The sequence below is a fragment of the Onychostruthus taczanowskii genome, unplaced genomic scaffold, assembly GCF_017590055.1.
Source record: "Onychostruthus taczanowskii isolate IOZ18803 unplaced genomic scaffold, ASM1759005v1 scaffold5, whole genome shotgun sequence".
NCBI classification, from domain to species: Eukaryota; Metazoa; Chordata; class Aves; order Passeriformes; family Passeridae; genus Onychostruthus; species Onychostruthus taczanowskii.
Window position 1 is genome coordinate 5,528,359 of NW_024502568.1, and position 27,879 is coordinate 5,556,237.

Here is a 27,879-nt window from a genome sequence, read left to right on the forward strand (position 1 = left end):
GAAAATGTCATGGAGGCAAAGGAAGTGCCCGAAAAATTCTGATTATTCACTCATTATTGCTCCCATGAAAATAGGTCATTTTCTGTGTCAGTATGTCAGCAGGCAGACAGGCATGAAAAGCTACCAGGGGGATCTGTGCTTCTTTCTGTTACAAGAGACTCTTCTCTCTCTCTCTGCGAAATGCAGCTATTTTTTTTTCCAAGTGATGAATTTACTGGGGGTTCACAGGGCTGTGTGCTGATTCCCACTTTCTAACTCCCCTTTAGTACCACTGGGAAATATTACCTGGTGCTCTGTTCACAGGGCTGTGTGCTGCTTCACATGCTTCTGCTGATTCCCACTTTCTAACTCCCCTTTAGTACCACTGGGAAATATTACCTGGTGCTCTACCTGGGCATAATTGATGAAGGAGCCACCTGGTAACCTGCTTGTGCAGACCTAGCCCCAGGTTATGGTGCCTGAGGGACAGATCTCACAAGCTGCCCTAAGCAGCACCCAGAGTGACTCGGGACCTGCTTCTGCCATCCTGCCTGCAAGGTGGGGGATGAGCACATGGCTGCTCCTTCTTTATTAGGACCTTGTGGGAACTACTGGCTGAGATCATCCCATATTTTAGCAATGGCAGGCTGTCATCAGCCCTGAATTTCTCACAGACTTCTTGGTGCTGAGAATATTGTAAAGACACAGTATTGTAAAGGGCTTTGTGCATCACTGCCATTGTGTTTTGTATTGCTGTTTGGCAGCTGTGTAGTTACTCACGTTTATTAACTTGCAAGTTAGATTCCTGAAAGGTCTTCTAGTGATAAGTTTCTCAGTATAGGTACTGAAGACTGTGAATTACAGACGTGCTTTTTTCAGTTAATTAAGTATTTGGAAGGTATTCTTGTCCATAGTACCCTTGTCACTAGAAATCCCTGGACAGCGGTTGGAAACCACTGGTCTAGCCTGGAACATGTAGGAAGGAAAACATGGCACTGCAGGAGAAGGAACCACAAGGTGGCAATCTCTCGCCGCAAAAAAAAAAAAAAAAAAAAAAAAAAAAAAAAAAAAAAAAAAAAAAAAAAAAAAAAATCGTGGACAGTAACTGGGTAAAGCTGCAGTTGGTCACATCTTCTATCTTCCAGAGTCACAGCAACCTTCGTTTTGATGCTGCATTTTCTCTTCCGAACGCTCTTCCCTTTAGTACGAAAATCTCAGTCTTGAGGAGCTGGATCTGTAGGCTACTCTTTGCTGGCTTTTCCATCCTTTGCCCCCAAATAGGCAGCAGATGTTGCTTGTTAGATTGCTAACTACCGGTGGTGCCTGCAGGCAGAGCTACTGTGCGCTTGGAGAGAAAGTTTCCTCCCGCACTGGAGGCACTGTCTGGCTCAGGGCATTGCTAACCTCAAATATACTGATGTACAAGATAATGGTTGCACCAGCACCCTGCTTGCTGCTCTGATGTGCCTCAATGGGAGCAAAATCACCTGGATGTTAGGACCAGGCGGTGACCTGCAGGCTGAGAGTGTGTTTGGCCTTGAGGGGACTGCAAAGCCACAGTGGCAGCGGCTCCACTCAGAGAGAGATGTGGCCAGAGGGGGTAAAAACTCAGAAGGGAAGTAATGCTCAGTTTAAGGTAGAGCCTCTCTGCTCTGCAGTATCAAACACCATCTGTTGCTATGAGCTCCATCTCGACCAGGACATAGTTGTGTTCTTGCCAGATGTTAGCTTACATGTGCTACATGTAAAAGTAAACTGGTGTGAAAGCTGTGGTCAGATGTGCTTTCAGTAGGATTTGCCCTGCATAAGTGACGACGTGCTAGCCAGCCTCTTGCTGAGAGGATGCACTCCAGAAGTTGCAGGTGTGTGGTTGGAGTGCGTTCAATGAGTCAAGATAGGAAATATCTTCCAAAGCTCAAAATAAGACAAAACAAACTCAGCTTTAGCACATGCTCAATTCATTGAATCTTTGGCAAAGTATGACATGAATTTGCAATGTTCTCACTGAGGCCTGTCCTGGCTGTATCCTGTCTGGTGAGTCCTTCAGCAGGCACAGCATAGTTGTCCTTCTTATGCTGAATCCTACTTCTTTTACCTGTTCTTCCCAAACTCGTCAGTTAGGAATGACAACCTGATTCCCACTCACCAGCACTGTTCAGGTTCTGCTTTTACACTGTGTCTGCCACCACTGAGATCCCTCTTGTGTCACAGCCCGCAATATCCACAAACCTGCCAGGGGTGCCTCCTCTAGTCACCGCTGTCCTCTTCCAGCTCTGGCTGTTCAGGTCCAGGCAGGACCTGGAGCAAGTGAGAAGCATGGACATGGGGAGTTCCCTAAAGTCTCTTTACACCACCTTGACTTTAAGGTCTGAAATCGGAGTCCTGGAGGCCGTGGGTTGCAATTCACTTCCTTCCTGGTTGATGGGAGCCCAGGGGCTCTGCTGTCCGCTGGTCCTTTAGAAAAGGGCCAGGAGCCACCAGGGACTCCTAGTGGGGATAGAAATGTTAGCAATCCAAATCATGATGGGAAACAGAAGGAGTAAAAAAAAAACCAAAAAAAACCCAGATTTTTTCCTCCTCAGAAAGCAGGAGGAAATCTAGCAAGGACGAGGCTGGCTTCTCCTGGAACATATGTGCAATCTGATTGTCACTAATGCTCTGTAGCCAGCTTAGAGAAGATACTGTCCCTAAGTAAGTAAATAAGCACTGTGATGTGGGATATATGATAACTTCAGAAACAGAAGGAGTAAGACCCCAGGCAAGAGAGCTTCAAACAGTGTCCTTTATTTCCCCCTCCTTTTTCCATCTCTTAGTCTGTGGTGTTCAATTAACCCTCTTTCTCTATCCTGGCCATGATGGCTGCAGCTTTGCAAGGCTTTACCCAGCCTTCTGGATGATGATGTGTTAAGCACTTGGTTTGTGATAACCAGTTTTCTCCTGAAATGATACCAAAAGTCTGCTGTTTTGATTTAAACTGTTTTCCGAGCATTTTGGTTTGTAACAAAAGACAGTCCATTCCAAGAGAATCTAGCTTGAGGAAGCCATGAAATTTAATTCATCTTTGTGACTTAAATATATAATCAGTGACATATGGTAATAGTAAATACAGGGGGAAATGTCATTGTTTCAGTCAAATTTTTGCATTCAGTCAAAACCTAATAGTTGTAACATCAAACTGTATTTTCCATTGAACAGGAAATAAAGCATCATTTTTTCAAAGAAAATAGACATGCAATTGCATGCCAATTATATTGCTTATATAGCTTTATTTTTAGCTTTCTCAACTGTTGGTGTTCTAAAGGACCAACAGAAGGGGAACTGTGAAGGGAGAAGATACAAGGCAATACCCAGTTGCCCGTGGTAGAAAGGACAAAGATGTCTGTGCTTTGAATAAGTGCACTTTCCCTACAGGGCAATGCGGTTCTGTGCCTGGGTTAGGGACTCTGCACCTCACCCCTCACTTCTGCTGACATGCCAGCCCTTAAGCAGTGCTGAGGTGAGGACAAGTTCCTGTAAGGGCTCTGGAATTTATGCAGAAATAACATTGCTTTTTCTGGGCAATGGAAGCAGAGTATTTGGTTTAAAGTCCACCTGGCATCAGCCCGAGACTCCTCCCTCCATGAGTACAGGTCACTGATGTACTGCTGGCCTTTCCCCCTCATTCAGTGGTGCTCTCTTCTGAGCCTCCAAATTTCGTGGTTCCTTGTGAGCATTTAACTTTATTTCTACTTCATCTAGTTTAAGGCATGACCCATAGTTTTCTCCTCTTACTCTCTAGCCTTGAGTTTCATGTTGCTTCTGATTTCTCTAATGCACACCAATGGTTTGCAGCTTTGACATAGCTGATTTGTCCTGTCTTTGCCTGTAGCAGGGCCACGCTCAGATGTCTGGACAGAGCTGGTGACAGAGAGCTTATTTGCCCTATGCAAATAAATACAGCAGACAGGGGTTTACAATTTTATCATTACCTGAAATATTCCAATTCTTTTCTGTCTCTCTCACCCCAGCAGCTTCTCTGATTTGAGAGCATTTTGGCTGCTGTTCCTTCCCCTGAGCTCCATCTCCTCGTTGATTTCTGCACACAGTTCCTTCCTCTTTTTCATAATTGACTCGTTTGCTCCTCCAGTCTTGCACTTCATCCATCTTCTTACTTCCCCTCTCTGATCTAATTCTCATGTCCGCTTCCTCCATTTTTGCTGCGGGAATGTAAAGCATCCCTCCAGAAAAATAGAAGGTCTCTGTCAACTTTTACCATCCCCCTCATATTCCCTCTTCCTTCACCTCTATCATCTCCCCCAGATGGTGGGACAAATACTCACTTGCATTCATTCTCAGGCTTGTAAAATTGGCATATTCCCTGCTCTTTCTTTTTCACGTGATGATGTGAAACAGGAATAATTCTACACATTTCTCTGCTGCTCAGGGCTGGGCTCAATCTTAAGAAAAAGGTTTCCAAGGCTACTTTGGTCTTCAGGGCACAGCAGAGCTCCAGTCTCACTGTTGTGTTCTCACTATGTATCTCTTTGACTGTGACAAATTGCTGCTGTATTTGCTGCTTCTCAATATATGAAAGACACAAGTGAAATCAGACCTGGCCATTGATGAGTACAGAGAAGTTAATGGAGCCAAAGAGCATTCTCTGTCCAAGGGCACTGTTGTACACTGAAATGTTCTCAGTCGTTATGTGGGTTTTTTTCTGCTTGCTGAGGAGGCAAAGGGGATTTCTGTGTGCTGAGACAGCACCTGGTTTGAACCCCAGAGCGATTGCTACAGCTTTATGGAAATCGTGCATCTCAGTCTTTCAAGGATTTCAGACGTTCTGTTGGGACTTCAGCACTTTGGGATTTCACAAGTTGCCTCTATGGACAAATCTGCAGGACCAGGGTACCCTAGGCTTGTAAGAGAATTTTTGAGACCATGCATCGAAAGTCAGATAAAGTAAAACAATAAAGCAGATGAGGGAAACAATAAAGGCTGTTTATTCCAACAGAGTACATGGTATCTAACTTCTCACAGAGCTGGAAATTAAGTTACAAAAACTGAAAAAAAACCCTAAAAAAATCATTGATTGTTAGCTGTCTAAAACTCTGCTCCATCCTCCCAGTTTCATTCTGTGGTGTTCCACCCAGGGCGAGCTCACACACAACTTCACAACCTTTATGGCTCCAGCGCCTTTTGCCTCTGTTCCCCCCACCTTTTTTTTAATTTAAGAGCTCACACACAACCTCACAACCTTTATGGCACCAGCGCTTTTTGCCTCTGTTCCCCCCACCTTTTTTTTAATTTATTTTTTTTTTTTTAACAAGTTTCTTCATTATGCAGCTAGTGAGTGCAGAATGACTCTCAAAGAAATGTGCTCTATTTTCCTATGGCTAGATTTGGAAATACCAGTTTGTGTTCCTTTCACTCTGGCAAAAATGCAAAGACAACATTGCCAACTGTGCTTTTCCTGAGCAGGCCGTTGGCTTTGATCGATGCCTTGCCTTTGGCATGTGTGGAGGGAGGAAGCTCTCTCAGTAGGCTTGCTTTCCTCCTGCTGTGCCTGAGCTCCCTAACCAGCCAGTCCTTCTAGCTCAGACAGGGGTATTTGCTTTTTACAGAACTTCCCAGATCACTTACATTAAAGAGCAATATGTGGATGCTGTATTAAATCAAGCAACTGACCTCTGTCTGTTTGATCAGGTTAGACATGATACATAAACAGGCTAGAAAATGGTTTCAGCAGTGCAGTTCAGGCTGTGACACCCACCTTGAGACACTGGCAGTTTTAGGAGGTTGCATTCCAGACGTTAAGGCTCTTGTGGTGAAAATGATGTACACAGCATTGCAGAAAGAGCAAAAAGCTCAGTAAAAAGAATCTGTCATGCAATTGCATGCTCTGATGATCACAGCTTTACCACATTCACTGGTCTTGCTCTTCTAAGAAATTGTCATACCATGCTACAGGGCAGAAGCTTAAGAGCTTGAAAAGAAAGTGTATTTTTGTGAAGTATGGGTAACACTCTTAATTTTCACTTGCTGAATTTTCTCCTTGCTGGCTTCTTTTAGAGCATCCATAACTCAGATTTACTTGACAGCACTAAAGAAACAGACATGGTTGATATCTTGGGAATCAAAGACATGATGATTTTTTTTTTTTAAGGGCTGTCTAGCCTGTTTTATCCTTCCCAGCCTAATGGAGGTTTGTTTGGTACAGGACATCCTCTGATGATAATAACTTTCATCATTTATGAGCAAAGTTTATTCTTTAGCGAACTAAAAATGTTCCTCCTAAGGAGATTTCCCCCATTTTCTTTTGGGCCAATTTGTATAGCCTGAGATCTGAGTTTGGATTTCCGTTGTGCTTTTTCTTCTCTCTCTCTCTCTCTCTCTTTTTTTTTTTTTCCATCTGAAGAGGTTTCATCTGCTGAAAACCTTCAACAACTGCTCAGACCATTTACAAGAAGCACTTTCACAGGCAGTAGCTCTACAAAGGAGAGGAAAAATCGAAGTGACTACCTATAATAATGAAGTTAAATGCAATTTTAAGTGTTTGTGAACTGCAACTGACTGAGAGGGTGCCAAATATTTTGCAAATATATACAAAAAGACAGGCCCCTGCTCTAATCAGCTTGTAAATTAAAAGAAAAGTACATTGGCAAGAGCAGAAGAGATGATATGACATGCTTTAAATAGTTTATAGGGAGCTGGAGAATTGTTGTTTATTTGGTGATGTTGGGAAAATATTTAATGTGCTTTGGTTAAGCTCTTTATAGAAATGCTTCTCCTCCCCCAGTTTTCTTTTCCAGTGACTGTTTTGGAGATCAAAACCAGCAAGTTTGGAGTAGATGGAAAACGGAGAACCCTATTTCGAAATTGACAAAACCGCGAGTAAATCTTTATAGATACTTTTTATGTGAGTCAGGCTTTCTAAAGTAATTATCGTAATATAAGAAAGGATCATCGCTTCGCCGCCCCTGCGGACGGCGAGCCAGGGTCGCAGCTGGTGTAAATTGAGATACCTCCTATCTGCTGTGCGTGGCTGGGGAGGAGGTGGCCGTGGCCCCTCTTTGCGGGCTCCGGGGCCGCTCCCGAGCTGCGCCGGGCGGCGGCGGCTCCCGGGACCGGCGGCTCCCGGGCTCCCCGCGCCTCCGCTGCTGCCCCGGCGCTCGCAGATAACCAAGTGATTTTTAGCGTTTAAATGTTTTCTGTAGCAAGCCCACAATTTATTGAAAAACAGGCCCACAAACAAAAAAAAGCCCGAAACAGTGTATTTCTAGATTTAACTTGCAGCTGCTGGGGTCAGATGCAAAGTGGGGTGCAATTGCGTTTGCGAGGGCACAGGGTTGGGGCAAGAGCCCGGTGTTGGTTTGGAAAGCTCAGACAGGTAAATGAATATTTCCTTTAACGTCGTCTTCCCAGAATCTGAAGGTGACTCCAGCATTTGGGAGGTTTTTTGCCTCTTTCCCTGCTGTTTAATGTTGTTGGTGATATCTCCGCAGATAAGCGACTTCAGTGCATCCGGAGTTTGCGTTCAAAGCAGAGACTAATTGTGTGGAACTTTTCAGAATAAACATATTTCTCTTTCGAAGTAATGTGTTTGTAAGGAAAAAAATTATATTAAAAAGAGGTTAAAGTGGATAATTTGTTTAGTTTTTGTTTGTGGTTCTTTCCCCCCCCCTTTTAGTACAGAACACTGGAATTTCGTTTGAAATAGAACCATCCTTGGAGGGAGGCACGATACAAAATTTTGGCCTGCAATCACAACAAATACCCCTGAAGTCTTGATCTCATCTTCTGAAAGCATAGAAAAAAAATTATTAAAAAATAACGAGATAATTTTGAAATTCATGTTCCTCATTTTGAGATGACCCAAAAAACTGCGCAGCTTCTGAAGCGGAGGATTTATGTCCTGGGTCAGCTTTAAGTGCTATTGCAAACCTCGGCTGAAGTGTTTGCAGCCGAACACAAATTTCCAGGCTTAAATTGCCTTCTTCCTGTGCCGGGATGCCAGGGCTTTGCACAGCCGAAATTGCACAGCTCTTTTTCCCCGGATCCTCTTACTTATTCCAGCGCTCAGAGCCCTCTGCCCCGGGCACCCTTTTGCTGCTCTGGGTCAGCCTGCGCTGCGCTCTGCAGCCTCTTCGGCTTGAGCCCTGCTCCCGTCTCCGCTTTGGCGGGATGGTTTCACGGCAAATCCTAGTTCGTGTGCTCCCCGCTCACCCCTAGCAGAGCCAGAGGTACGTTTCGTGTTTCCCCACGCGTTACCACGGCGGCTCCGTACGGCCGCAGCCCTGCCCGAGTGAGCCGGGACGGGCAGGGGTGGCTGCCCCTCTTGCCTTGTGGCGTTTCAAGGGCAGAGGGACAAGGGAGAGTGGAGATTTCCGCCGGAGACAGCGCTGTCCGCGGGCTTCACCGGGCCCAGGCCGAGTGCTTCCCCTCTGTGCGGGGCTCCGCCGAGCGCGCCGAGCTCCGGGACTCGCCGCCGGCGCACCGGGGCCGCTCCCGCCGCCCCTCGGGCCCTCGCTGGGGCGGTCGGGGCGCGCAGGTGGCTCGGCACGGACACCGGGAGAAGCTGGAGAGGGTTCCCAAGGGCGGGCAGCCCTGCCGGGACAGCGGGCTGCCCGTGCGCTCGGAGTGCCCCTGCTCCGGCTGCCCGGGCCGCTCGTACCCGACCCGCCGGCGTCCCCGGAGGCGGCTGGCGGGTCCCCGGCGCTCGGCCACTCCTGCGGCGAGATTGACGCCTCGATGCCGAAGCCGCCCTGCTGCCCGCAGCCCCGGCACCTCCTGACCGCGGCGCGGAGGGTGTCCGCAGGCGGGTGCCGGTCCCCCGCCGCGCCGGGCCCCTCACCAGCAGATGGTGCTGCGGCCGCCCCATCCCCGGGGCTGCGGGGCCCCGACGGACCGCACCTGGCCCGGCTCAGCCCTCCCGCCGTCCGCCCCCCGTCCCCGGGCCGGCAGCGGCACCGGGGCCCTGCGTCCATGGCCTGGGCGACGCGGGAACTGGTGCGGGCCGCGGCGGCCGAGAGCCCGGGAACGGGCGCGTTGCGTATCCCGGAGGCAGCAGACTGCTTGTGGGAGTTCGGGGCTAGCCCGGGAAGCGGCTGCTGACGGAGAGGATGTTCGCTGCGGATGGACATTCCTTGAGGCTCCCGAGATTGTCGGCAGCCACCACCGATCCCCGGCCCGGTGCCACGACCTTGCGCCCAGAGCTGGCAACCACAGCCGTCTGCACTTCTGCAGTGCGCAGAGCCAGGTTCATCCTGCCACGCTCCGTCCAGGAGGCAGCGACGGAGGGCTGGCCCCGGCACGGGGGTCCTGTCGGTGTCATCAAACCGTGGTGTCCTTTCCGCCCCCGATGCGGACGTTTCCACACCAGGCACTGCTGCTGCCGCCCCTCTTCTTTCCCTGCCGCTGGTCGAACACCGATGGGCCCGGAGGCAGGCGGGAAAAGGCGACCGGCGGCTCGGTTCCCCGTGCCCCGGTTCCCCGCAGTGCCCGATGGCCTTCGTGCGAGCACCGGCCCGGTGCTCCGGGCTGCTGGCGGCCCCCAGCCCCGCTGCGTCCGTCGGGTCCCGCGGAGCCTCCAGCGCTGAGCCCCGAGGGCCTCGCCCAGCGTCGCGGGTCCCGGCGCAGTTTGGAGCTAGCTCTTCCTTCAGGTAGTGTTTGGGGCTTTTTCCGGGGTGATTACCACCCCCCCCCCCCCCGCCGCCCCCCCAGCCAGGGCCGTCCTCGCTGCCTTACCTCGCTGTCTCTGTCGTTCCTGCAGCCGGCGACCGTCTCGAACCGTGCTGGCCGGTCCCCGCGCGCGGGTCCCCGTCCCGAGCTCTCCGGTGTCTCGGTGTGCCGGCTCCGTCCCGGTTTTGCGTGGTGCGGAGCCGAAAACGTCCCCCGGAGCCGGCGCAAAGCGAACGCTCGGGGCTGGCGGGGCTGCGGCAGGGCGGCGGGCCCCGAGCCGAGGGGGTTAAACCAGGAGCCTCCCCTTACCTTCAAAAAGTTAAAAATGTCTGCAGCCTGCATCTCTTAAAGGGGCGGTGCTGGCTGCAAGGAGTCTTGGCACCGGCTGCGAGAAAGGCTGGTCAGGGGCGTGAGTTCCCCTCCACCAACACCAAAACATTGCAAAAAAAGGCAGAGCGCCCCACACTTTAGATAAGGACAATTAGCCACCAGCGAGCCCCTGCAGACAGCGAGTTAATTAGGGGTTTCCTGCTCTCCGGCATGCCCTGTCCCAGCTCCTGCCCCCCAGGGCTCCTAGCCCTGATGGCACCTGGGCTGGCCCTCATGGCCACCTTCTCGCTGCCTTCCCAGGCTGGGGACAGGAGAGCAGTGCCGGTGGAGAAACCTCCAGGTGTGAAGGGAAGAACTCTCATTCTCCTTGATGTCAACACCAAGAGCCCTGTCAGGATAATCAGTGAGAATTTCCTCTCCCTGCAGCTGGACCCCTCCATCATTCATGATGGCTGGCTCGATTTCTTAAGGTAAGGCAGGAGCCCCCCGGCGCCCTCCCCACGCCGCCCGCGGGGCGCCCCGGCGGCCCCGCCGCCCAGCCCCACCGGGCTCCGCGCTGCTGGCGGCGCTTGTTGTGACGGAGGGAGCGAGGCCATGGTTTCCATTAAGATGCACATGTTTGCAATGGAGAAAGCATTTCGGAGACTTATCAGTTATGACTGCAAAAATGTCGTGCTCCCCTCGCTCCAGCAACCGCTCCTCTGCAAAAAAGCACAACACGGGGCCGAGGCAGCACAGGGGGGAAAAAAAAATCAAAATGGAACAAAAAACAGCAGTAGGAACGGGGCCGCCTGCCGAGCCGAGCCGAGCCTTCCCCGGGTCCCGACGGGCAGAGAGCGGGTGTCGGCCAGGTCTTCTGAGCCCTCCGCTCCCCGGACTTCCAGCCGAGCGCGGGGGGCAGAGCCGGGCTGCAGCTGCGCTGGGCTCCACCGGCGGTGCGGAGCGGCCGCGGCCTGGAGGCGCTGGGACGGCCAGAAAGCCTTTTCCCTGCTGGGTAAGTCGGGGAGGGAGAGCGGGTCTCCTCCGCACGCCCGCTCCGAGGGTCCTTTCGGCAGCCGGGGAAGGAGCAGGGCGAGGATGCGGGAAGGCGCGAGAGAAGCGGAGCCGGGACGGCTCCCGCTTTCCTCCCCTCCCCGCTCCTCTCCCCTCCCCGGCGGCTCGGCCCGCGGCACGGTCCCGCGTGGCGCTGAGCGCCTCTGCCTCCTGGACGCCGCTGCACTTGTCCGGAGGGCGCCGGCAGGACGGGGGGGAGCCGGGCCCGCCGGCCTCCGGGCCGCCACCGGCGGGCGGGGCGCTCCCCGCTCCGGGGCCGCTCCGCTCGGCCCGCGCACAGCCCCGCAGCCGCTGCCACCGCGTCGCACTGCCCCGGGCGGGGCAACGGCGGGTCCTCGAGCCCCGTGGTCCCCGGTCGCTGGCGGTGTTGGGGAAGCGAGGACCCGGCCCGCGGCTTCCTCAGCCCTCTCTCCTCTCCCCAGCTCCCGGCGGCTGGTGACCCTGGCGCGGGGCCTGGCCCCCGCCTTCCTGCGCTTCGCGGGCAAGAGGACGGACTTTTTGCAGTTCCACAACGTGAAGAACCCGGCCAAGAGCCGCGGCGGGCCCGGCCCCGACTACTACCTCAAGAACTACGAGGACGGTGAGCGCCGGGGCCGGGGCGGGGGGCGGGCGCTGCAGCGGGGGGCTGCGGGAGCCGGGCGGTCCCGCTCCGCCTGCCCCGCTCTCCCCGCGCCCGGCGGGGACCGGGCAGGGGAGAATTCCCGTACCCTTTCTTTCCCGAGAGAGGGGAGCCGAGGAGATCGGCGGACCTCGCTCTCCCCATTGCCGGTGGATTCGGCGGGTGTCGGGCCCCGGGAACAAAAGACCAGCACTGGCGAGCGGGACTTTTCACATTCCCCCACCCCGCTGCGTCCTCCGTCTCCCCTTGCCCCCGAGCCCCGGGCAGGCAGCGCCGGCCGCAGAGGACACTTTGCCGCGGCTCCGGGCGGGGCCAGGCATGGCAGCGCCGGGATGCCCCGTCCCCGCTCGTCCCGCGGCTCCCGGGAGCCCTGCCTTTCCGCACGGACCTCGCCCTTGCGCTCCTTTCTGTGCCGCCGCAGCCCCTTGGGCTCCCGCTGTCCCTCCGGGCTCGGTGCCCGTCGGTCCCCGCGTGCCGGTGTCCGGTCGGGGCTGCTCCCCCTCCGAGCCGCTCGGCCGTCCGAGCTCTTTCCAAAGTCACCGCCTGGCCCCTGCCTTCCCGCTGTTCCCCTCTTCGCCGTCTGCCCTTCTCCCCATCGGACCTCAGCACACAAAAGGCTTTCACCTTTCGCGGCCCATAATTCACACAAAGAAACTGAGCAGAAAATTTAGGGCCGTATCTCCATCCTAAGGCATTTATATTAAGAAGCAGAATACGATGTCCACATGCAAGAATTTATTGATTTTTCTCTCTTGCTTAGTTTGTTTCTTTTTTTAAAGAAACAAGCGCGCTTTTTTTGCTTTTTTTTTTCTTCTTTTTTTTTTTTTCTTTTTCCTTTACTCAACGACTTAAAAAAATTAGCTTAAGATTTTTCCATAAGTAATTTTGAAGGCCAATTAATGCCAGACAGATCCCACTGGGCAGGTCTGTGGAGCAGAGGAAATTTTGCAGAGATCCAGTCAGCAGCAGTCCTGAATGGAAAAAGCAGATGCATTTGCCAGTTTTCTGATGGCTCTCACTCCTGCTGTTTCCCTACATAACATCCCTGAGATGAATGTCCTTCTATTCCCACACGCAGGCAGGTGGGTAAGTTTTTGTATTCCATCTTTCATTTGCTCTCCTAGCTGGGGCAATCCCGATGTTATTCCGTGTTTTTCTTCTTGTAACAAATCTCAGTCGAAGGGTTTGTTGTAAACTTTGCCTGCTGAGATGCACTTCAGGAAAAAATGCTGACCAAACTTGCCACAGACACCTTGTACAGTAGAAATTAAGTGTCGTGCATAAAGTTGTGGATGGGACTCATACAAAACATTTGTAAGAATAAATTTTCCCACCTTCCATATTTCAACAACTTGCAGGAGAGAACTTACACTTATTAAATGTCTTCACAACAGCTTTCATGTTAAGGAAGGACTGAAATATTTGGCTTTTTTTTTTTCACAGTTTTCCTCATGGCAATAAAATTGAAATGTAGCAGCCTTCAAAATGAAGCTTTTCATAGAAGTTGTAACCACAGGTCTTAACTTTTCATCACTTAAATATGGAACAGGACCATTGTGCATGTGGGTGAAGGAAGGGGAAGACACATGTGGTGTGTATCAAGCATTGGTGTAAATCAGAAAGGTGTGGTAACAGGGATTTCCTGCCTGGAAGCAAAGCTCTCGTATTTGTTCTTAAGATCTGTGTGCAAGCTCCAGGGTCAGGGAGTTTCACCCTATTTGGATAAGGGCTAGAGCTGCTAGTAGCTCACATCCTTTTGTGCTGAGGCTGCACTAAGTACTTCACTAGAGGGATCCAGGTCTCCAAAATGAAATCCTGATGCAACCACAGCTCTTTGCCCTGCTGTCCTGGGTATGAGCAGCCACCTTCTCCATTTGGAGCCCTGGTTCCATTTTTGTTCCCTCACCTGTGGCTCACCCAGGACCTGGCTGGAATCAGGACATGCAGTTTGCTCTTGCTGCTGAGGACTTACAGCTTCAACAGACAGCACAGAAAACTGATGGCAATCAGCACCTGAGCATGAGGGAAGCCAACAAGCATCCTGCTAGGTACTTTTCCTTCTCCCCAAGCTGTCTGGGCTGGTTGAAGTAGTTTTCCATGTCCATGGGCTTTTATGTGTCCAGTACCTATTTTCTGAAATTTCTTATAGTGGCATGGGAGTGGAGAAGATGTTGGGGGGCTTGATTAGTTAAAAATGTCAGAAAACATTTAACAGAGAAATCAGTGAATTTTTAAGTCTTATGCAGCACCCTAGTGATCTTTAGGGATGTGATAAGTGACTGCTTGGTTGTTTTCTGCTTTGAGTGTTTGTCTTTTTGCCACTTCTGCCTGTGGGTTCACTCAGACTCCAGGCCTGTGCCCACAGAGTCTGGGCTCTCTTTGCAGCCCCCACGGGTGCTCCCATGCCTTGTGTTCTCCTGTGGCCTGTCCACAGAGGGGGAGAAAAGGGCCCTTATGTTCCTCTAAGCTGCAGCAACCCACAGAGTGCGGGGCTGAGAGGTGAAGGGCACGTGTGTGAGATTGCTCGGAGAACTGCAGTTACAAGTGAGTGACTGTGAGTGGTGTTCACATCACAGGCAGCTGCACCCCACTGTGTGCTCACAGGCCACGCTGGTGTGGCCCTCAGGCATTCAGATGGGAGGCAGCAACAGCAACAGGACTGCTTCGTATCATCCTTCATGGACCCTGTGACCATGCTTGCTAGAGTTGGAATGAAGCTCTGTACAGGGATCTTCATCCTGTAAACCCCCTGTGCCACCCTGGTGCTCTTCAGGCCAGGTACTCCTCACTGTTCCCTTTGATGTTTTTTTCTGTGTCTGTGGTGCTCTGCCTTCCTGACTATCAGACCTCCTCAGAGATTGAACTTACTCTTCTCCTGCTCTTAAAATTGTATTATATTCCCTTTCAAATGGTCCCAACTATGCACACCTCCACCTTCTGGAAATTGCTCATACCTTGGCCTGCCTTTGGGTTCAGCAACCCATTTTTTCCCACTTCTTTCTTTCACAGAGTGTGGGTACTCTCTGAGGGTAGTAGTAGTTGCTTTTGTCTTGTATCTAAAATGTGCTTAGTTTTCCTGAAATAAGGTTCCTCCTTTATCTTTCAGGGTAACTCATTTCTTGTTCAGATTATTCCTGGAAACACAGACCTGGAAGTATTGTGTGTTAGCAGGGGTGTATGATATCTGTCCTTTGCATGTGTGAACAGCCTCACCCCAGTCTAAACTGGTCATGTTTGGGCAGCAAAGGTAACAGAGTGGTGCATGCTCTGTGGTTACTGCCTGGGGTGCCCATGAAGAGGGTGCATGTGGCAATTTGCTTCAGCATGGCGTATAAAACCAGCACAGCAATTTCAACTTGCTGGCAGATTTGTCAGTACCTGACAGGGCAGCTCCTGACAGTGGATGCCTGTGGTAGGTACTCTTGGTGAGACAGAGAGTGTGCAGTCTCTGTTGTGGTAGCATGGCTTTAGGTTCCTCCTGGACTTTGCTAAATAGTAGGTCATCTAATGTATTATTTTAACACCCCACATATGTTGCATGCCGGGTGGCTTCCATGCCATGCAGCCCCAACTTTGGATGGTCAGTCCTGGAGTGCACCTCTTTGGATAAGGCATTGGCCAGCCTGAGGTTTGTTAGAAACAGAAACCCAGTCTGATGTATGTCAGGCTCTGTGGTACCAGGAGGTGGGGCTGTGCCAGAGATTTTTTGACATTTTATGATCAAGAGGTGTAACATTTTTAGCCTGAGAGACTTTTCCCTCCCTTAAATGGTGTTTCTCTGTATGTGCCCTGCTGAGTTCGTTTTTCTTCCCCAGCTGTGCTCAGCATTGTGTTTTGTTGTCTGGAAATATGTTTCTCTGCACACGTCTGGTTCCAGGGCAGGTACCAAGATGTAAGGTTTCCTGCTCAGTCTAAGTAGTAGGGCTGCTTCTCCTTTTGCTGTTGGGTTTCCTAACAAGCCATCTGTTCAGCCTGTCCTTTCAGCTGCCTCACATGTGCCAAGGACCAGTTGGGTCTGAGGAATGGGACACCAAGGAACACTGGTCTCCAGGAAAACAGGCTTGGGTAGCTCCTCTTTGGAGCAAAGGCATGGCTTGTTGTCGGTGCAAAACCTCTTCTGAAGCTGAGTTTGTTAAAACCTGACTTGCCTGCTGTCCTGGAGCCTGGTGTTGGAGTGTTATGTGTGTGGAGTCCTGGTCTTGTTTCAGCACGGGGTGCTGCAGTGCTGTCTCAGTGCCTGAACCTAGAGCCCGTTTTGGAAGCTCCTTGCTGGTGCTGCAGTGTGAGTTTAGTGGGCTAATGTGGAGTCTCCTCATCTGCAGGGTGATCCTCAACTGCCCCTCACCCTAAAGCCACAAAACCAGCTTTGGACAGCCTGGCTGGCACAGACATTGCTGTAGCTTCCCCCTGGGCAAATGTGCTGGGAAGGAGGACTCCAGGAGAAAAAGAGGAGTTACAGCTGGAATCCTCAAAGATGTGTTGGCCCAAGTGCACAGCTTCTCACTCCTGAACCCCAGGCTTTTGTCGACTTTTGTAGCCTTTTCATGGCTGAGAAGAGACCAAAGGACACTTTGTGTGTCCCTGTGTGGGTCAGGGGCACACAAGGGAGAGGGGAAGGGGACTACATTTACATGCTATAGGTAGTGCATCAAAGGAGTTTCTGACCTGAAGTGTGTATGGACAACACATTTCAAAAATACTCTTTGAATTGCTGGTAAGTTTCTTCCTTCTATTTTATCACCTTTTTTTTTTTTTTTTTTTAGGGGATAGCGTTTGGAAAAATGTCCGATTACAACAAATAAAATTACAAAGACATGTTTCTTAAGCATTCCATACTAGTCAGGGGATTTGGCAGTATAGTGTGGGAAATTTCACATCATGCTGTGTAATGCTGGCATTCTGTGTATTCTTTAAGTGTTGGTTCCATTCCTCCAGGCATCCTCAGGTACCCAACACTGCATCTAAGCCTCAAAATTTGTCTGGCAGTGAGAACATATTTTCACCCTTGGTCAGTCCTTATAGCACAAGTGTCTTCTAGAATGCCATGCTGTTAGAACAAGCCTGAGTGGAAAGAAAGATTATATTGACCCGAGGATATGTTAAATGACCTGAGGATTTGTTTAACTGTGGTTACACAGGGGCTGGAGCTGACCCCAGCTAGGGCTGCTGTTCCCACTCTCCTGCCCCTTCTGGCATATTCCTCTCCTCTTCCATGCCTGGAGCCTGAGTTTGTGTGGTGAGTTAGTTCAGGGATCTCAGCTGACCAACACTTGGTGGTGGAGATGTGATTGCACTTCAGCCTGCTCAGCCGCCAAACTGATCCATGCTGTGTGAGCAGGCAGAGGTGTAGAGGACAGCGCTGGCAAAGGAAAGCCTGCACTGAAGGCAGATGGGCTGCAGCACTCTCAGTCTTGGCTGGATTAAATCCTCAAATCTATGTCCTGAAGGCAGGAAATCTCACCTCGTGTTTCTTTGCCATCAGAAGGGTTGGTCCCCGTGCTTTCTTTATGATCTGTGCACTGTTCTGGTGCTGCTTCCCTTGTGCTGGCTCTGGCACATTTCTGATCCTCTGCTGAGCCAGCAGAAAATTATTTCAAGAAAAAAAAAAAAAAGGCAACAGCTTTACTGTGAATTTAGTGAGCAGGATTGTGAGGATGATCATGTGGTATGAGGATACCTGAGCTAGAGAAAGGGAACATTGTTGCCTGTGTCTGGGAGTATCCCTTTGCCTCTGCCAGCTCCTAAAACTGCAATGGATGTTTCTGAATGGGGAACCATCCTGTTGTCCTGGTAAAACCAAACAAACGAATTTTCCTTTATTCAAGGAATCATCTTCTGTTTCTGGTCACCCAGGGCCCCTTTTCTGTCTGCTTTGTGTCCCTTGACAGTTTAGACATCTGTCCTTTCAGAGCTTGAAGAGGAAATAGTTGTTTTTTTCACCCTCCAAGTGTTTCAAACACAGCCCCTTAGAGAGGGCTGTAGCATTTCAGGCATAGCAAGAGCTCCGTGCCCAAGATGGGAAGATCCTCTGATGTCCTTTGGACTTCTGGGATTTGCCAGACCTGGGGCTCTGTGCCTCCTGCTCCCAAGTTCCCAGGCACCACAACGGCAGGGAAGGAGCTACAACCTGCTCTGCCTCTTCAAGGAGTCCCAGGGTTTAGTTGTTTCCTTAGAAATTAAAAATAAATTTTAAAAAACAGGCTGTAGCAATCATGTTACACAAGGAAAGACAGCCTGAGCAGGAGATACTTCCAAAGATTGCCTGCTTATCTCCACTTTTTCTTTTCAAAATAAAAACTGTTCTGCTATAATCATGCGTAAAAAGTGCTTTAATAACTGCAGGAAATGGTGCAATCAAACAATTAACTTTTGATTTGTGAGCTATTTGCTTGTGTATTGGTTAGATAAAAAGATTTCTGTGATTATGTATTTAATTGTTTATAATAAGCATCCTAAATTCTATTTTAAAATTGCATATTTTGTTAGTTTCACACTTCTTTCCATGCTACATCTACTTGGAATGAATTAAAAGTGATTCATGAAAAATTACATGCACGGGGAAAGATGTGACTTTTTGTGCAACTATCCATTCTAAATTAGCAGTTGGCATCCAGGGAAAATGTTCTGAATTTATTATGGATTGGTCTCTGAATACATTTAAGTAAAAAGTGGATCGAATGATAGGGATATTAGAAAATAATTGGAAACAATCACTGAGAACATTCTTATGCTATAAGTAGACTAGGTGCTGACACACTCATCAGTGTAAAGAATATATATGTGAGGAGTAAGATGATGGAAGTGATCAAAGTCATATCTTTCAGTCATAGAGATTCTTCATCTTGGAAAAAATGACTGAGATTGTGACAAATGCTATGAGCTCGGTGTCACACAGAGAAGACAATTTGGGAATGATTATTTCCTTGTTTTCATGACACAAGAAATAGGGAGCATCCAGTGGAATTATTACATATAAAATGAACAAATATGACTTTTTAAAAATATGGTGGGAAATAACTTCTGGAACTCATTGTCAGGGAATTTTTCCCAGCTAAAATAAAGGAATGATACTAATGTGTCAAAAATTTGCCCATTAAAGACAGACATGATGAGGATGCAGTTTGTGGCTTGAGAAATCTTCTGTCTTTCTAAATAAAAGTTGTGTTCCCAATTTCACAATCACTGGGCATTTTATAACAGTTCCAGCATACAAGCCTGTTTTTAAAAGCATTTTAAATTTTTGATTTAAAAAGTAGGTATTTTACAAGTTTAGCAATGTGAAAATCATAAGACTTTTGCCTGGTCACTCATTAAACATCTATTTAATCTTGATACTAACATAATTTTCTAATATTCCATTTTCTAGAAAAAGTGTTCAGGTTTTGTTAGAATGAAATCGAGGGCGGGTTTTCCCTTTTGAATTCACTTTTCAAGACTGGAAATCTGAAGGAAACAGTCCCCTGAGGAGGATGGCCAAACTCAGCTTGTTCTGCTGCCATGGCAGTGGTGACTCTCGCTTTTGCTGGAGCGGTGATTGCTGTGGGCAGTGCCCGCTTTCACACACAGACACAGAAAGATGAGTTACTTTTCCTCTTTACCCTTCTGTCACACCTCCCTCTGGCAATAACCACATCCCCCTGCCCTGTCCTTCCTCCTGCCGTCTTCCAGGTGCTCAGCTGCAGTCTGTGTCTGCTCCATGACTCCAGCAGCTCCTGGAACGGAATTGCCTATGGGCAGATGGTGGCATGAGCCACGGGAATGTCACCTGCACACCGGCCGCAGTGACAATGTGTAAATCTCGGCTAGAGAAGCTCGCTCACTCTGCAAGGGAAACCGGGCTCTGGCTGGGAGCTGTCTCTGCGTGCTGTGCGCCATCCTCGAGGTCTCAGCTTGGAACTTCCCTGCGCTGTGGGAAATGGTTACTGAAACCCCTTGGAGCAGGTGACCCACAGAAAGGGGCTGGTAGAGCTCAGCTAGTCCTGGGATGCCCGGGAAAGAGCATCCCTGCCATTGTGCCACCCCTGAAGGGTGTTTTCTAACTTGTTCTTCAACCTTTCCTTGGTACTTTCGGTGACCTCCACGGGCGGCGTGCGCGAAATCGCAGGAGATATCCCGAGGCGGCCAGGGACGTGTGCGGGCACTCGGGGACAGAGCAGCCTCCGCAAACAGCGTCCTCGGCCGGGCCCCGCAGCCCGGCGGGGGCAGAGCTCCCGCGGATCCGCTCTCGGCCGCTCCCGGCGGTGTGCCCGGCGCGGGGCTGTCCCGAGGCGGGCGCTGCCGGGATTGCGGTCGGTGCGGCGGTGCTGCCGGCAGCCGCAGCTCACCTGGCCGCCACACGGGTGTGCTCCCGGGCAGCCTGAGCTGGCCAGGGTACTGACCCGGCCCGCCGGGGGCACGGCTCGGCCCGCCGTGCTCGGAAAACACTTGGCATCCTCTGGGGCTCTCACATCTGGAGTTCTTCTTTCGCACTCCTGGCAGGAGCTGCTCGGTCCCGTGCTCTGCTGAGCAGTTTATCGCTTTTTCTTTTTTCTTTTTCTTTTTTTTTTCTATATATATATATATATATTTTTTTTTAAACTCGAGGCTCAGGAAGGCAGTGAGTGCCCGTCTCCTCCTGCCCACACGGAGCTGCCCTGCCCGGAGCATCCAGGGTACCATCCTCCTTCTTGGCTTCCGTGCATCTGTCTTTTTTCCGTCTCTTCCTTTTAAGATTTGAAAGCTGTGAACTCCTTACTGTCTGTGTCCCTCGGGTTGCTCTTGCTGAGAATTCCCCTAGGCCTTCAGAAGCTGTGGTCTGCCACCCCTCTTCCCTCAGGGCTGGTTCAGCAGAGTGGTGCAGAGGTGCCTTTGCCTCCTTCCCTGCACAGAGCACAGCCCCTGGAGTACAAAGCACCAGGCACTGAGTTCATTGTTGAGCTCCATATCCCAGACATCTGCCCACAGTTTTAGCTGGAGTTATAATGACTGTGGGGTCCACCTCCATCTTTAGGTTTTGGGCAAGTTTCTTGGGTCCCTCACCAACCTGAGAAGACAGGACCTTGCATGTCTTGCCTGTGCTTCCTGAGTGTCTGCAGTGGCAGCTCTTAGAGAACCCCATGAAGATAACTATCAGAGTGCTCTGATTTCTGTGCCTGCATGCCTTCCCAACACTCTTTGAGATTTGTCTGCATGTGACTTGACATCCTTGTGGTAATTCTTGTCACGGCAGCTTTATCAAAACACTGCTCCTGCTCTTCATTCCTGGGCCTGCCCTCTGTCCCCAGGCACTGCTGACAGTGCATGCAGAGCCTTCCCTGTGGTCCCCAAAGATGGATGTCACATAGGACCCACTGCCATGGTCCCCTGCACCCTCCAAGGTGCTGGCCCCTGACCCTGGTTCTGGGCCAGTGGTTCCTCCACATGGGTCCACATTTGCCCTGGCTTGGTTTTTAGAAGTCATCCAAACTTGTTTTGACCCAGCCTGGACACCCTCACAGCAGTTTAAAGAGAATTGCAGACAGCACATTGACCATCTAGTTTCAAACCTGTCTGCCTCTCAGTTTTCTCCTCCTTCAGGGCCTCGTTGATGTGTTTGGCTTCATTTTTCCTTGGGGGTGGGGGATGTACAAGTCTTGCGTTCAGTTCTGTAGGAAGGGAAATCCATCACCCAGGAAGGCCATGGGCTTTGGGTGACTCCAGCATCTCATGGTAGCAATAATCTTTCTCATGTGGGACAGATGTTGGGTTGTGTTTCTCAATCTTCAGTTTCCAAATATTTCACACAACAGGGGTTCAGGATTTTATCATTCATTAGGTGGGCAAAGGTTGGGTGGGCCCAAATCTCACTCGGTGCCTACCCAAGAGAACGTGCAGTAAAGCACACACTTGAGGGGTCCATGCTCATTAGTCCTTCCTCTTGCTCCATCTCACTGATGCCCTTGTGCTGGATATAGAAATATTGAACCATATTTTCATGGTATCTGGATGCTGCCCAGTATCCACTCCTGAGTGTGCTAGCTGTGGCTGGAGGAGAGAACTCACATGGCTGACTACAGACCATGGGTACTCGAATGACATTGCTGTTCTGAGCAGTCTGTTTAGACAGCCTTTAGAGAAACTCTACTCATCCCAAACTACACAGAAAAGAGGTAGAACACAGCCCAGGCAAGAAAGTGTTGTGACTCCAGGATGAGGCTCAGAGACAGGAAGATAATGTGGCTTCCAGTCCTCCACCACATGTTTGGAGGCAGTTCCCTGCCAGCCCAAGATATTGCAGAGCTTTGAACCTAAGTTTGCTGAACCTGAGAAACAGGAGCATGATTTTTGGAAGCAACTTTGGTGTTTCTCGATGTGCGTAACAATAAAGGAGTTGGAGAGTGTGTGTGGAGCAAGGTGTGACTCTCTTCTGACAACAAGCTTCTAGCTAGATGGGAATTGAACCAAGAAAAGATCGGCCTTGTGAGGCAAAGTGTCCTTATGCAATGGGGTGGAAGAATTCCAACTTCAATCCTTGCTTATCAGAGCCTGAGGTTTTGTAAGAAATAGACACAGACATCTGGTGCCTGTGGATCTGAACATGTTACAGAGTTTATTAAACTCATAAGGGACCTAGCAAGGACTGGTTTGCACCACTCACCTTCTGCTTAGATTCCAGATCTTACTTGATTTTTGTTCTGCCTTGCTACTCCATCATTCCCTTTCCCCAGCAGGTGAGTAGTTCTAGGGTAGGGAATATAATATTCTTGTCTCACAATATGGCTTAGAAAATGCTCATATGAAGAGAAAACAATTGTTGAATAATCCTTCTGCCTCCTGAATGTCAGGCATTAGAAGGATACAGACATTTGTTCAGAGTCATAAGCCATGCTGACCTGTGATAGCTGCAGTGAGGATAAACAAGGTGAGAACAAGCCTTCTTCATCAGCTCTTTGACAGGCAAGGTTAAGTGGAAGCCAGGGGTTACTGGAACAGGATTTAGTATTTTCTCATTATTTAGTGTCAAATACACATGTAACAGAGCTGTAATATAAATGTTGGGAAACTTTTTCACTCTCCTGCAAGGGAGGGGTCAGCATTGTAAGAGAGCAACAGCAAGGCAGGTAAAGGATGGAAGGGTCTGTAGGTTCTGTGAGCATACAGCCTGAGCTTTGTGTGGGAGAAAAGGAGACCTGGGCTGGGGAGGGTCACTTGATAGGTGGATCCAAGGGGTTTGGATGTGTTTGCTGGGTTGCTCTCACCGAGTGATGATTGTGTGACTGTCATATGGGCTGGAGCTGATCCAAGCATCTGGCGAAAATGGAAGCTGAGGTTTGGCCATCTCCTCTTTTCTTTCCCTTTTGCTGTAGACATTGTTCGCAGCGACATTGCCCTGGATAAGCAGAAAGGCTGTAAGATCGCCCAGCATCCTGACATAATGTTGGAGCTACAGAGGGAAAAGGCAGCTCAGATGCACTTGGTTTTGTTAAAGGAGCAGTTTTCAAACACATACAGCAACCTCACACTAACAGGTAAGGCTGCAAGACCAGCTCTGGAGCCAGGAGCTGGGTCCAGTTCTTGCTAACTCACAGCTGTGTTTAAACCCTCGGGTTCCTCACCTCTGTATGAATCAGCATCTCTCTGGCTGCCTCTGTTTCCTACCAGGGTTACTGGGAGTTGGGAGGGAAAGGACCAGCAGCAACTGGAGGTGGACTCATAAGGCCTCTGCAGCTGGCACCTATGCAAACACTCCAGATTTGGTGCCCCTGAACAGAACATTTTCTACAGTCTGACCTAAGCAAAATACCACGGCATGTGAAGTGCTGGAGAAATCTCCCTGCTAACTGTTCACGTCGATGGGGCTGCGGCAATTACTAAATTTGGAGTCCTTTAAGCTGCAGCTGATTTTTTTTCTTTCCAGAGCATGCACTTTGTGTGAACCCAGTAAATATTAAAGAGCAAATATAAAGGGATAATGGCCTAGACAGAGATGAGAGGATACTCTTTTTCTGGCAACTGTTTGTATTATCCAGGGAATAGAATCTCGATGGAGGAGGCTGCCACATTTTGGATACACATTTAATGGTGCTTGTAAAGGACTGATGTCTTCAGGCAGTGAGTGGGCAGAAGGATGGTATCCCTGCAGCCAAGGGGGTCCTCTCATATCTCTTCGCGTTATCGCTACAGCTGGATGAGCCGCAGACGATGGGAAAGAGGAAGAGACTAATAAATCAAATGAGACCCCCTTCTCCTCTTGACAGGTCCCTTTCCCATGAAAGGCAGGCAGGCATCTGATTTTTATAGGAGACAGGGCCCTGTGCTCTGTCTGGGGAGGAGATGGCAAAACCCATGGTGGCCCTCCCCTGCTGCTGGGCTGGGAGAGGCAAACCAGTCCTGCACAAGCTCTCCCACTCTGCTGCCACCCCTGTTTCAGTGCCCAGCCCCTGCCTTGAAGCCAGCATGGGTCTGCATCCTCACCAGTGAGCTCTGCCTCTCCTGGGGACATCAGCTGTGTTGGAGCTCTCACGGATGGTGACACCAGCACTGTGGAAAGGCTCAGCCCAGGGGTCACTGGATATCGGGGCCCTGAGTGTAGCTAAATCACATCATTCCTGAAGGCCCAGCATTTAAATGGGATCCTCAGAGCCGTTTCTCATTCTCTGTAATGTAATCCACTTGGCTGTTTATTCCCAGTACAACTGCTGGAATCAACATTGTCAGCTTTTCCCCTGACAACTTGCTTACTTTCCACTAAACAAACTTCCCTCGAGAAGTGAAGCTGCTCTCCCCTATCCTCCTTCCCTTGCTGCTTCAAAAGCTCTCTAGCATTGTTCACATTTTTTACAGAACCTGCAGAGCAGAGGTGCTACCTGGTTATCAGCTTAGCTCTTAGCCTTTCCAAGTGTGTTTACAGGATAGTTCAGAAAGTTTTAGCTCTAACTCTCCAGGGTGGAGAGAGCAATTTCACCAGAATATTACCCAAAGAACTATTTTAATGTTCTTTAACTCCCTTTGAATGTGAGCAGAGCAACTTCATAATTGTTATGAAGTTTAATCTTTTATTTCATAGACATAGTCTGAGAACATGGTCTCTAGACAGCTAAGCATAATATTTAACTGGAACTCTACTAAGTTGTGTAAATATTTCCCTTCTCTGTGATGGATCTGGTGTTTGGGGTGGGTAAAGGGGGTTGTACATCTGTTGCAGAAGGACATTTCTTACCTTCAAAATTCAGTCAGACAGAGTTTGCTTGAGGACTTCTTTTTGTTCTTCACAGTGGGTTTGTGCAGTGCTATAGGAAGTCCCCAGGTCATGAGGCAAGGTGCAGGAGCAAGAATGCAGATGTGCTTTAGGGAGTTCTTAGTGAAGGAGCGCGTTTGCAGGGATGGAGTATCCATGGGATCCTTGAGAACAGGGATTCCCCCTGGGGGTCCGTACTGAGGAGTCACTTGGCCTCGTGCAGTGCACGCACTGTGGATGAGCTCCAGTGTCCAAGCCAGACTGGAGCAATACTGAGCCCCACACCTCTGTGTGAGAGGGCTCCTACTACTGCTGGTTCTTCAATTGTACCCAAAAAATGTAAATGGACTATCTTGCCCAAAGTCATGTGAGAGTAAAGGTGCTCTATGATGGGATAGCTCCTCTAGGAGAGCTTGAGAGTAGAAATACTACTGTGTGGCATTTTTATTCCCATATCACTGCCACTACCACTCTAGTGGTCTGGATAAAAAGTCCCATTCCCTTCTTCCTCCTCTTCCTCCTCCCCACAGGTAATATAGTTACATGAACAATTTGAAAGACTTTCAGGCCTCCCACTCTGCCTGCAAGTGTGGGCAATGGATTCTGCCAACAAACTTTTAAGCAGTACCCTCATGGGTTTAGGAATGAAAGCTCTTAGAGTGCAGGGCATGAATCTGCAGTCTGTGGCATCAATGTAAGTTGAGGGCTTTTCCAAATCTATTCACTAGTTGCACATAATTCCCAGAGTGATCCTTATTTCAGGCATCAGGCAGGGCTGTGTTGTACTGGGATTTAAGCTGCTCACAGCAGCAGGTACTTCCAAGGTAAGAGGGTGTCTTAAAATGAAATGTGTGTTTTTGTGCTAAGACACAACTGAGACTGAGTGAAACCAGGCAGTCTTTCTGGCTCTCACTCCTCCAGGAACACATGTGAGACTCTGGCTTAGAGCACTTTGGTTTCTCTCGGCGAGCCTTCCTCGGCTCCTGTCTGCAGGCTTTCTCTTGCATCGTGCCTCTGCTTTCTGTATGTGATCTTTGCAGGCTTACCGAGCCTGCCTCCCTGACATGAGCCTTTGATCTGTGACCGTGCTATTTAAATGCTGTAAAATGCTTGGAGGTTTATTAATCTGTGCTGTTTCCCCGCGGTGCTCGGGGATGGGTGTCTCGTTTCACAGATCAGCATCTCTCGTGCTCCTGGGTCACTCCGTGGTAGGGTGGGGAGTGCACAGCGCTGCCTGCCCTGCTCTGGGAACCAGCTCCCTGGGCTCAGCCCGCCCTGGGACAAGGCAGGAGAAGGAATCTTTCCCTAGAAATACTTCTTTGCTCCTTCACCGTTCACAGAGCAAGCAGCAATTCTTTTTATGTTTTGTATCAGCTGGGCATTAGAAGTTGCAATTGTCACAGCAGGCTCCCGTCCTTTGCAGCCCTCAGAAGAAATGTTCAGGCGACAGGAAGGTCATTTTGGAGTCCTGGAGCTGGGTGGAGGTGGGGGGGCCGGAAAACACAACTTTGGGCTGGCAGCAGGTGAGGTGAGAGGAACTGCCCCGGGCAGTGTGCATGCGGATTTGAGAGTGAGCTGGTGGGGAGTGGGGCAGCACCAGGCTTCAATAGAATGAACCCAAATTCTTCCACCTGTGGTGCCAGTTTGGGCTGGGGCAGTGTACTGCATTTGTAGTTTAAGAGACTGGACATCCACAGGCCTCTGCACTGTTCCCAAATAAAGCCTGTTAAGCCTGTGGAAGAGGGAACTGTTCAGGTCAATAGACACCTGTGAAAAACTGGCCCCTCCTGTACTCACGTGAAATGTTAGGTGTTACTGAGGCTTCCCAAGAAACCAGCATGGACTATAAATTTCCCTTTAGGATTCCCCATCCAGAGGAAACAAAACAGTGCCCCACTGCTCGTTCTGAAATATGGAGAAACAATTTTCTGCTGTACCTTCTGCCTGAAAGTGTGACACAGATGACTTCACTGCATCAAGAGACTGATGATGAGAGCTCTCTGGCCTGTCCTGCCACACCACATCTGCACTGAGAAGCCAGAGAGGAGACTGGAAGGTGTGTGGTGGGAGCTCTCCATCCTGTAATATCATAGAGCACAGCCTCTAAAAGCAGAGATTAATGGGGCAGACCCTCCTCACCTGGCTTGCAGCACTCCCAGGTGACCCTCTGTGGTCACACCCTGCTGAGGGTGTTATCACTGTCACTCCCCACTGCACTGGGGGAGACTTGAAGGGACTAAACTCAGATGGAACCGACAGGAGCAGAGCTGAGAGCTGTGAAGAGTGCATTTCACTCTCTGTGTCCAGCGCTGCAATCAGGTGTTTTACACTGGCATCCCACTGCCCCATCACTAATTAGGTAGCTTAAACTCTGCCAAAACAGCAGTTGTGATCCCTCTGTGAGGTTTTTTCCTTGAGAAAGTCAACTTTTGGAGGTGTTATCAGCCGTGCAGACACCCCCTTTGCCCAAGGTAAGTGGTTTGGAGTATGTGGTGGTGGTGACAGAGTGCACACCCATTTTTCACAAGGGGGTTGTGTAAAGTGGCATAGTGGAACAAAGCAGGGTAGGGAGCAGAGTTTATGTGAGGCCACTGCAGAACACACAAGTGTGGGAGGCACAGAGCAGAGATGAGGACAGTGTGTCTGTATGTGTGAAGAGCTTGCTAGTGAGATACTGTCCCACAGAAATAGGTTTTTTGCTTCTCCCCAGAGACAGCGAGAACCCAGTTGTACTTGTCCTTTGGCAGGGAATCACAGGGCTCAGGGTGAGCACCTGTGACATGTGTGTTTCCTGCACTTGTGAACCTCCCCTGGTGGTTCTGTGGTTCCTGCTGAGTGCTGTGGCTCTGGGAGACAGTGGTCCTTGAGCAGGACCTGTTTGTAGGGCCTGAGGCTCAGCCCATGCAGTGCTGGCTCTGAGAGAGCCGTGGCTCAGAGGCTGCCCTTGCAACAGGGTGTGTGGAGGAAGCAGGGCCTGGGGCTGGGTTAGGGTTAGGGTGTGCTTTTGGTGCCTGTGCTGCCAGGCAGTGAGGCCACTCTGGCTATT

The 27,879-nt window shown here is 50.1% G+C and overlaps 2 protein-coding genes across 2 annotated transcripts in view; one reads left to right on the top strand and one right to left on the bottom strand.

Annotated features, from left to right (window-relative positions):
- CNNM1 (cyclin and CBS domain divalent metal cation transport mediator 1) overlaps positions 1–9,978 on the bottom strand; it is a 30,522-nt gene extending 20,544 nt beyond the window's left edge. The window contains exons 1-3 of the mRNA XM_041415523.1: positions 9,703–9,978; positions 8,630–9,611; positions 8,375–8,510 (exon numbers count right to left, since the gene is read on the bottom strand). Coding sequence (XP_041271457.1) covers positions 8,375–8,510; positions 8,630–9,611; positions 9,703–9,978 — 1,394 coding nt within the window. The remainder of the gene's footprint in view (positions 1–8,374; positions 8,511–8,629; positions 9,612–9,702) is intronic.
- Positions 9,979–10,176: 198 nt separating this feature from the next.
- The window catches only part of HPSE2 (heparanase 2 (inactive)), a 106,757-nt gene continuing 89,054 nt past the window's right edge, over positions 10,177–27,879 (top strand). Inside the window, exons 1-3 of the mRNA XM_041415642.1 lie at positions 10,177–10,436; positions 11,442–11,599; positions 22,963–23,124. Of these exons, the coding sequence (XP_041271576.1) occupies positions 10,177–10,436; positions 11,442–11,599; positions 22,963–23,124 (580 nt within the window). The remainder of the gene's footprint in view (positions 10,437–11,441; positions 11,600–22,962; positions 23,125–27,879) is intronic.